This window comes from Colossoma macropomum, unplaced genomic scaffold (genome assembly GCF_904425465.1).
Source record: "Colossoma macropomum unplaced genomic scaffold, Colossoma_macropomum, whole genome shotgun sequence".
Classification (NCBI taxonomy): Eukaryota; Metazoa; Chordata; class Actinopteri; order Characiformes; family Serrasalmidae; genus Colossoma; species Colossoma macropomum.
The window spans coordinates 39,146,202-39,157,052 of record NW_023494790.1 but is presented as its reverse complement, the minus strand read 5'-3'; the positions used below and the strand labels follow the sequence as shown (position 1 = coordinate 39,157,052).

General features: G+C 40.9%; 1 protein-coding gene across 1 annotated transcript; it reads right to left on the bottom strand.

Moving 5' to 3' along the window:
- Nucleotides 1-268: 268 nt before the first annotated feature.
- On the bottom strand, nt 269-2,693 carry lrrc18b (leucine rich repeat containing 18b). Its single transcript, XM_036571799.1, has 2 exons — nt 2,518-2,693; nt 269-1,155 (listed from the first exon to the last, which is right to left on the bottom strand). The coding sequence occupies exon 2, from the start codon at nt 1,148-1,150 to the stop codon at nt 383-385; it is 768 nt and encodes a 255-aa protein (XP_036427692.1). The 5' UTR covers nt 1,151-1,155; nt 2,518-2,693; the 3' UTR covers nt 269-382.
- Between the last annotated feature and the right edge of the window lie 8,158 nt (nt 2,694-10,851).

Below are 10,851 nucleotides of genomic sequence, written 5' to 3'. Positions count from 1 at the left end.
GAAAGTGCATATTTAATCCATAACACAATTGTGTGCATGAGTTAAAGTTATTATAATTTGAATTTGATAAAAAAAGTTGTGTTTACAACAGTGTTTACTTGTTCTGTGGATCCTCTACATTTTCAGTTGAAACACAGAGAAAATAGCCAGAAATGCTGATACAAAATGTAAATGAGCTGTAAGTATAATTGATTGTATTACTACCATGTAATTATTATGCAATTACATTGTAATTGTACAAATGACTGTAATAACTGTAGATTTCTAAGGATTATTATTTAACCTTTATATTTTCAGCATGAAATGTCACTTTTCACACAAAATAGTCCATAAATTATCAAATTTTCAAGCAGGTTGAGTTTGTGTACCTAGCCTACTATCTTCATCTGCACACTGCCTGGTCATCTTGTGCCACAGAATTGGGCATAATCAGCCCAGCAAGGATGGTTCTCCTCTGAACTGGACCCTTACTGATCCTGCTGTCCACCTTGCCCCTTTCTTCTTTGCACTTCTGGAGGCAATCGCTGCAGAGGCAGCCCTCTCTGACCAGGTACAGGCACTCCACCCGCCGGATGGGGTCCAGCTCTGGGGGCTTATCTGGACATATGGGGTTGCTCTTGACGTTGAGTGTCTGCAGGTTGGGCAGGTTGTGGAGCCACTGCGGCATGCCCGTCAGCAGGTTGTTGAAGAGGCCCAGGTGGCGCAGCTCCTTGAGGGCGGCGAGGAAGGATGGCAGGGTCTCGATGCGGTTCATACCCAGGTTGAGGCTCTTTAGGTTCCTCAGCAGGCCCAGCTCGTGCGGGATTCCGTACGTGGTCAGCAGGTTGTTGCACAGGTTCAGGCTGTGGAGTTTCGGCAGGCGCCCAATGGCCTCAGGCAGCTGTTCCAGCTGGTTGCTGTGCAGGTCCAGCCAGCGCAGGTTAATGAAGCGGTCGATGATGTCGGGAATCTTCTTCAGCATGTTTCGGCTCAGGTCCAGCTCGTCCACATCGCACAGCTTCAGGATACACTTCGGGAAGGTAGTGATCTCCATGTTGCTGAGGTCCAGGCGCCGCTTTCCGTCCACAGTGAGCTTCACGGCGTTCTTGGCCATCTTCAGGGTGATTTTTCTCCCTTTCGACTCGCTTGATTTCTTTTTACCCTTCGCCATTGGGCCTGTGAGAGAGAAGAAGTGCAGTAAAGGGGCATTTTTCAGAATTTCTGCTTAATTAAATGGTCAAGATGTAAAGCTTTACAGTGAGGTTTGATGTTAAATGTTCTGTACTAGAGGATTGTTCACAGTGGTGGTGATAGGAACCAGACATCCATGTTTAAAAGTTCCCTCATAGAAGATGTTTGGAGTAAATCCTATGTTTCAAAATTCATACATGCAGGGCGCTGTGAGGCAAAATAGTCCCCAAAGAAAACTTATTATTTCAGATTTTCCACTATTTTCCATCATCAACATTCCATATAAACTCAGAAGACTCGTGTAGGTTCACTGGTGGTTCTGGAGAGTAAATAAAATGTCTATATTTGTGTTGTAGTCATGGCGACCCCTGGTTCCTATCACCACCACTGTAAAGAAGCCTGAGTTGGCAAGTATTTCTACTTTGTTTACATCTCAACCATTGAATTATGCAGAAATGTTCAGCATCCTCTTTGCTACTTTATACTAATGCTATCTTTTATCTTAACATCATGTTTTATTGCCCTATATAATTTGTCATTAAAGCACAGAGCATCATCAAGCACCATTTCAAGCACCAAAACAATTCATCCACATGAGTAAAGCTGTTTTCACAAGCAATATTAAGAATTTCTAAAACCTAATTTCATTTTTTCAGCCCAGTTATATCTTCACACAGAGCTCCAGGTCAAAAGAGCCTCATTTTAGAGAGAGCTGAGATCATCCTGAACACTTTAAAGTTGTATGCAAGAGCATTTAAAGGAATATTTAAGAATATATGCAAAAATCAAGATGCCCTCAGACCCCAGAGAGTTAAGGAGCACCTCCTATAAGCTGGTTCCTGGTGCTATTAAGGGGTTTGACAGTACGAACAGTACGAAAACAGGTAGAATGCCAGCTCTACACTCTCAGAAATAAAGGTACCAAACGGTCACTGGGTCAGTTCCTCTCTTGTTACTGGGGTGGAACCCTCAAGGCTCCGTCTCAGTACCTTTAGTCAGGGAACATAACTGAACCATAATCCACTGAAATGATATGTTCTAAGCTGTACTGACTCCACACACCCCGTCTCGTCTCCAGGCTTTATTTTACTGTTCTGTTTAAAACATTCGGTTATGAAAAGGTACAAATACGAACTTTTCACCTGAAGAAACTGATTTAAGGTTCACAATCAGACCTTAGAACCACTGTTGGAGCTTTGAGGGAACATTTACATTGTTTGTACCTTGATGAACGAAAAATGTACCTGAACAGAACCTTTATTTCTAACAGTGTAAGAAGTGCTCAGTATCCTCAAATCCCAAATGTTTACAGGACAATTGACAAGAGACACAAATTCACAGTCTTACCTGCTGTGCTGATCTCCGTCCACAGGTAGATTTAGTGCCAGATATCTTCCTGTCTATCTGCAGCTCTCAGAACCCTCGTGTGCTAGGCGTCTTCGTCTTTCGCTGAGGGTTCTTTCATGTGAATTATGCATGAGCTCTTCTCGCAGCCCTGTAAATAAAACCCAGCAGGGCTGAGTGGTGACCGACTTCAGTTCCTGCTAATGCAGCGCACTGCTTGCTGCCGCTGTTTACTCAGAGCAGAGCTGTTGTCCTGTAGTCACCAGGCAACAGCAGCTCCTGCCTTATTGTCTCAGACCTCCGGGAGGAGCAGTGGGGGGGGTTATCTATCCTGCTGGATCACAAGGTAGTTTACATGGAGAATTTGAGACTCAGAAGTCCCACCTGTAACTCACATTTAGCTGAACCACACACATAATAAAGATGGTTCTTCAAGGGTTCTTTAGTAAAGACAGTGGTTCTAGTTAAGCACTTATGCTTAAATGTTTTTTTTGCATGGTGAAATGGTTCTTCAGATTGATGGAGAATGTGTATGTTCTATGTAGCACCAAAATGGTTCTGCTACTGTTACAATGTCAAGCTTGTGTACAATAGCAGAACCCTTGGAATGTTGGTGCTGTAAATAAAACCATTTTCGTAAAGGTTCCATATAGGACGGAGAATGTGTTTTGAGTGCTTAAAACGGTTCCTTACTTGGTTAAGTGATTCTTCTACTCTTAAAAAAGGTGCTCCTTCGAAGGTTCTTCAGTAAAAACAGTGGTTCTTTATTGAACCATGAACATTCATGCTTAAATGGTTCTTTGCAAGGTGAAAACATTCTTCAGATTGATGGAGGACGTGTTGTTTATGATTCTATGTAGAACATTTTGAACAAGGGTTCTGCTATTTTTATGATGTCAAGCCTGTATACAATAGAAGAACCCTTGTTAGTGCTGTGTAGAACCCTTTTCAAAAAACGACAGAGAAAGTGCTGCGAGTGTTTAAGTAGTTCTTTCCTTGGTTAACTGACCCATCAACTCTAATTCTTCAAGGGTTCGTTAGTAAAGACAGTGGCACTATTTTGAACCATTTGCAGGATTAAGTCGTTCTTCAGATTGAAGGAGAATGTGCTGGATCTATATTGAACCTTTTTTAAGAAGTGTTCTGTATAGGACCAAAAAGGGTTCTTCTGTCATTTGACATTGTAACAATAGAAGAACCCTTTTTGGTGCTGTATAGAACACATCCTCCATCAATCTGAAGAACGCTTTCACGATGAAAAGAACCCTTTAATCATGCAAAGGGCTCTTTGAGTGTGCATGGTTCTATATAGAACCATTTTCTTTACTAAAGAACCCTTGAAGGGCAATCAATCTTTTGTGCCTGCACAGAACCTTTTTCTGACAGTTTAGATCACAACAACAGAAAAAGGACACCACTGCACTGAAGCAGTGCCATGGATGGCACATTGCACAGGTGACATTCGAACCTCAATCCCAGAAATAGCAGTGAGAATTCAGCCCTGATCTAATATATTGTTCTATAATATGTAAATACTGTTGCTGAAATAGCAAATCTAGACAGCTCCTCTGTTAACCAACAGCTGATGTTCTTCCAGTCATGTCATTTCTGTCATATTCCTGAGATTGTAAAGGTCTCTCAAACTGTAATGCTTTTTCACACCAACAGGGGGCACCAACCTGTCAAAATTCAATCAAATTTAAATACTTACTCTGAAACTGAAGCATTCAGACCTTGTCAGTCAGACAGTAAACGTAGCTTGGAATCTTCACATAGAATAGAATTAGAATGCGCTCTGTGATGTCATCCTTTCACACAATGAGGATCTTGTTTAAGATCATCAATCAACGCTTCGATCAGCATTGATTGTGTAACTTGTTCATATTATTGGGTTTCTTGTGTTTTACTTTGGCTATAAGAAGTGGTGTTTCATATTTTGCTGAATAGTTTTAACTTTTAAAACTTGAAAATAAGAATTGATTTATAAAACCTCAGAGGGTTATTCATACTCATATATAGACATAACTAATCAGACACAAATGCAGCTTTAGAAATCACACTTAGGAACTTGGATTTTAGGAATTTGCATAATGTAAATGATTTTTAACTGTTTACATTAGAGCTTGTATCAGATTAATTGATCATAGTTCAATTAACCTTTTTTGTCTTTATTATCTTATTTTTATAAAATGTATTTTTGCAAAATATCTGATGTTTATTAGGTATCATCCTCTATTCTGGTCCTAAATAACAGCTAAAGAAAGAAAAGGGATGAAATAGGGATCATAACAATGCTGTTATGATCAATTAATTTCTTCAGGATCCCTCAAATAATGATTGCCTTTATTGGAGTTATCATTAAATTATTGTATAAAACTTATAAAGATGTACAAATATACTGTTATGAGAACTTTTATCTTTGAAATGGTAAATTTATAGTTATTACCACCTAAAGAAGTTTGTTCTTTTGGAAATTTTCTGTTTGTCCAATCGTAAAGAAATGTCACACAATGTAATGGCCAATTCTTATCAGTGTTTCCACTGATTTAGTTTACCTGAAATCAGTCAGAACAGGGATAAGAAGAATATAGATATGCTACTCAGTGCACATTGCAGGACTTGCAATAGTTCTGATAATTTAAAATAAGCTTCTAGAAATTCATGTTAATTGGACTGCATGGTTTAATACATGGATAAATAGCTGTAATGCTCATTGAAATGGTCCAGTTTACAGGGGGCCTTGTCCATGTCTGTTTGTGAGAAAGGTGATCTGGATCATCTCTGGAGAGGACAGTTCCACTCCGAGTCTCACACCCCTGTTTATGTGATCAGACTTGGCCGGACACGGCGGGATCGGGTTTCCGCCGCTGAGAAATCCATCACAATGTCTCCTTGTTTCCTCTTGTTCGCTCTCTCGTCTCCTCTGGCCTAAATAGCTCTGATGGAAAGAGTGATGATGACGACCTGGAGACGGGTGAAGGGGGCAATTGTTCGCTACTGTGGGACTGAAAATGGCTGTGTGATGGAAAAAGACTGACTGAACCGAGTTTCATCCTGTCTCGTGTTTTTTTCTGTTCTCTATTCAAGTCCTCTGTTCTAGAGGAAGAGTAACTGAAATGAAATGGTGATTCCACCAATGAAGCATTGATGCATTAGATAAGAGATCTATGATTGACTTTGACCTATCAGTGATGGCCAGCTCTAACAAAAACATGGAGAAATTATGTGGAAAGTACAGACTGTAAACTTCTAATCCTGACCACAAGTTTGTAGGTAGAAGAGGAGATAATTTATTATTATTTAAGTTTGATTAAAAGTTATTGTTGTGTGTTGAGTCTTGTTTTGTGAAAGAAAAGACATTCTTTACATTTTTTTGCAGACATACAGACTCAAATCTGTAGATACAAAATGTAAATGTCTAATTTGATTCAGTAATAACTATGTTATTAATGGTGTAATTACATTTAAATAGTATAACAAAAAATCTTGACTTCTAATGGATAAACACACTCCCCCTCCAATGTACCTGACAACATGACTTCACTTCCTGAACACAGATGCAGTAGTTATGTATATATTCCAGTTTGAATATAAACATTTTCCACTAAATCTCTGGTTTGACCAGCCAGTCTGTGTTATATTTACTTTATAAAAGTATTAATTTTTAAGAGGTTATGATTTATCAGAACTTTCAGCCTATTTCTTAAGACATAAGGACTGCATTGCCAAGGCATCATCACTAAGACTCAATAGGAGAAACTCCCTTAGAGAACCACTGAGAAGAACCAAGACTCAAAAGAAGAACACTGATAAGACCATGAGGAAGAATCACAGAGAGGAACCAAGACTCAAAATGAAGAACTATCTAAGAACGTGAAGAAGAACCGATGAGAGGAACCAAGACTCAAAAGGAGAAACTTGATAATAGCACGAGTAAGGAACACTGAAAGAAAGCAAAACTCAAAAGAGGAACGGCTGAAAGGAACCAAAACTCAAAAGAAGAACACTGATAAGACCGTGAGGAAAAACCACTGAGAGGAACCAAGACAGAAACTACCTAAGAATGTGAAGAAGAACCACTGAGGGGAGCCAAGACTCACAAGAAGAAACTTTCTAAAAGCATAAGAAGAACCTCTGGAAAGAACCACGACTCAAAAGGAGAAACTTCTTAAGACAATGAGGAAGAACCCATGAGAGGAACCAAGGCTCAAAAGAAGAAACTCCATGAGAACATGTAGAAGTGCTACTGAGAGGAGCCAAGACTTATATTAAGGATCTCCCTCAGAGCACAAGAACCAACCACTGAGAAGAACCAAGACTCAACTTCCAAAGACCATGAGGAAGAACCACAGAGAGGAACCAAGACTCAAAGGGAAGAACTCTTTAAGACAGTGGTTTCCAACCCTGTTCCTGGAGATCTACCTTCCTTCAGAGTGAAGTTCCAACCACAGCTGGCCACAACTGCTCCAGTTACCTAACATCTTCAGACTCAAGTCTCAAAAGGAGAAAAACTCAGTCCAAACCATGATATTCAAAAAAGACTGATTTATTCTGGAGCATCCAACTGATGATGTCTGCCTGAGGATGCAACTGAAGAACATTGTTGCTGGCCAGGTTCTCCTCAGGTTCATGTGTTCCAGTATTTCACTCCTGTTTGCTTCCAGGGATTCAGTTGTCCTTAATTATTAATGCGTCTGGTTAGCGCTCCTGAGTTACATGATGTGTTGCACCTCTGGCATCAGTTTCCATTTAATCCTCATAATGTACACGATACCATCTTGTACTCAGATGCTCTGTCTCACTAACCCGTGAAGGTAGTGGTGCGTAGAGCTAAATTAGGCTGAGACATGAAGCTGGAAATCTGGCCTCACTCTGTTTATTTAGGCAGCAGAAGGATGTGGTTCTTTTCTGGGTTCTGTCTCCACAACAGTCTATCATATAGTGCGGCACAGGACGCAACCTCAGTTGACCTACTTCATAAATGTTTGCTTGGATGCCGTTCAGAGGCTTCTGTCTGAACTTGATCCATCAGCCTGAACCGAAAAAAAAACTGCTTGTTTTTATGAGCTAATCGCTGCGTCTACTTCTGCGTTTATTCTTTATTTCTGAAAGGGTTCGATTATTGTAGACTGATTAATAGCAGTTTACTAAGTATTTGTTGAAATATTAAGTAGACGTAACGGCGAACGGCTCTCGCGTGGTGATGTCAGCACCTTGGACGGAGCTTTTCCAGAGTGGTACAAACATTCTGTATTAATTGCGGTCGCATGGTGGAACAGGGTCCGACGTAAATCTTGGGTTTTAGGACAAGCTGCTTGTAGACTTGTAGTTCTGGGATTTGAAAAGAAGTTCAGTAATGATGAAAACAGAGTGACTGGAATACAGACTGGTTTCTGCTGAAATATAGCCTAGCTAAAATAGGATTTGTCTGTTTTCCAAGTGTGTTTTCACTGTTGCGGTTACCACGTTATGAAATCTTTAAAGGTACAATAGTCACAGCATTCGATGTACCATTAGGCGCCTCAGCACTTAGCAGATTTATAACGGCTGTAATGGTTGCTGTGTGCAGTTTTCTCTAGATGTTTATTGGGTGGGATGGTAGACTCTCGCTACTCTAGCACAGCAAGAAAGGAGAAAACAGTAATATGGTTAAATTGGACTTTTGTGTACAGTCTCTACTGTAGGACACCAAAAACTGAAGAAGACAAGATGCTAAGATAATGTTTAATTGTTATATTGGCCTAGTTTTAGATTGAACTAGAGCTGAAAGATATACAGTCCTGCAATCCTTACCATATGACTAGATTTTGTTTATCTAGATATACCCTTTATGATAAAGCTAATAACTGCTCGTGCATCTCACTGAGATTTGAAATGTTATGTCAGCACCAAGCTACCAGTCACTTTTCCACACTGAGTTTAGTACTATACATGCCAGCTGTAGCATAAACAACTTAAAAGCATATATATATGTTGCATTGGTTCATCTCAGTCATCTTTCCTGATGTTCTCATTTTCTTCTTTTGAGTTTTGGTTCCTCTCAGTGGTTCTCCTCATGTTCTTAGAGGAGTGGTCACCATCCCTCCTCCTTTAGATCTACTTTCCTGCAGTTTAGTTTCAAACTGCATGTAACATCCTGCCCGTCCCCTCACCCGGCACTGATAAATCTCATCAAGTCAGTGAAGGACTTCTGAGGATGTTAATTAGCTGGAACAGGTGTGGCCAAAAATCGAGTCAACAATCGCTAATCGCTGATGATATCATGAAGAATACCACACAAGAAGAAAATGCTTTGCAATAAGCAACTTTAACAATCCAACTTTAAAAATCATAATCATAACAGAGCCAGTCTCCTCAGCTCAGCAGAGTGTGACGTGTCTATTCCAACAAGCCCTGGATTGCATTGATAGCCTTCACAGAACCGAAGATATGGATCCCAGAACCTCGCAAATTACATGCACCCTAGGCACCCTTGCCAAGACATTCTCCCACCGTGAGAGCCAGAGAAATTTAGAGTGCTTTAACTCAGCAAATAAGAGTAACTGACTTCAAACTACAGGATTACAGGGTGTTATGTTCCCCCTCCACTCACACACGACTTTTGTTGTAGTCTTTGAGAAACCAGAGTTAACAGCATTCAATATCTGTTCTTTGAAGCTCTGAGATCAGTGGAAATGATAAAATGAAGCCAAACTCCACAGGTCAGTAGAGCATATTCTGCCTTTTCCAATGAGCCTTGGATTGCACTGCCAGCCTTCAAGAAACCGGGGAAATAGACCCTGAAATCACCAGGCTCCTCACCTGCTGTCTTCTCTGAGGCATCCGTATTGTTAACGTCATAATCATGTGATCAGCGACAAGTCGACATCAATCTTAATGCATCTTCATTGAGCAGGAAAGTCAACTAGTCTGTGCAACCTCCTAGACTACACTGATCAGGCATAACATTCTGACCACCTCCTTGTTTCTACACTCATTGTCCATTTTATCAGCTCCACTTACTATATAGGTGCACTTTGTAGTTCTACAGTTACAGACTGTAGTCCATCTGTTTCTCTGATACTTTGTTAGCCCCCTTTTACCCTGTTCTTCAGTGGTCAGGACCCCCATGGATCCTCACAGAGCAGGTACTGTTTGGGTGGTGGATCATTCTCAGCACTGCAGTAACACTGACGTGGTGGTGGTGTGTTAGTGTGTGTTGTGCTGGTTTGAGTGGATCAGACACAGCAGTGCTGCTGGAGTTTTTAAACACCTCAGTGTCACTGCTGGACTGAGAATAGTCCACCAACCAAAAATATCCAGCCAACAGCGTCCTGTGCGCAGCGTCCTGTGACCACTGATGAAGGACTAGAGGATGACCAACACAAACTGTGCAGCAGCAGATGAGCTATCATCTCTGACTTTACATCTACAAGGTGGACTGACAAGGTAGGAGTGTCTAATAGAGTGGACAGTGAGTGGACACAGTGTTTAAAACTCCAGCAGCACTGCTGTGTCTGATCCACTCGCACCAGCACAACACACACTAGCACACCACCACCACGTCAGTGTTACTGCAGTGCTGAGAATGACCCACCACCCAAATAGTACCTGCTCTGTGAGGGTCCATGGGGGTCCTGACCACTGAAGAACAGGGTAAAAGGGGGCTAACAAAGTATCAGAGAAACAGATGGACTACAGTCTGTAACTGTAGAACTACAAAGTGCACCTATATAGTAAGTGGAGCTGATAAAATGGACGATGAGCGTAGAAACAAGGAGGTGGTCAGAATGTTATGCCTTATTGGTGTATATGACCATGAACATCATGTGCTTCTTTTCCCTCAAAGTTGGGCAGCATGTGAGTTTAATGGTGTGGGAAACGCTGCATTCACTCACCACTGAAACAAACACATTTTTGTTTTTGTCTTTACTTACTTCCCACATTCACAGACAATACAAACCAAAACATTATAAAAAAGGCACATACAAAGTGTCGGTCATGATGAGGGCACTGTATGTACAGGAATTGCACAAATTCTTATCCATTCATAAACATTCTCCAACACACTCACTATTTGCAGTCTCCCCCAAAAAACTAAGCGTGAAATGTGAGTATGTGCTCACTGTGTGAGCTGAGGATGGTCTGTTTGAGCTGAACTCACAGCTGGTTCTTATTAGTGGTGCATGCAGTGGCCTCCCCTTCATGCTCAGTGTGGTTTTGGAGGAGCTTCTCATTTTCACAGTTGAGGAACTTTCCTGTGCTGGAGGTTTCTGATAACCTTTTTCTGAATGCAAAGCAGGTCAGTAGTGACCTAAAGCGTCTGTGCGATATGAGTAAATAGAGAGTTTTTCCATT

Coding starts and splice junctions, on each gene's coding strand:
- lrrc18b (XM_036571799.1), bottom strand. CDS start 1,150: ATGGCGAAGGGTAAAAAGAAATCAAGCGAGTCGAAAGGGAGAAAAATC.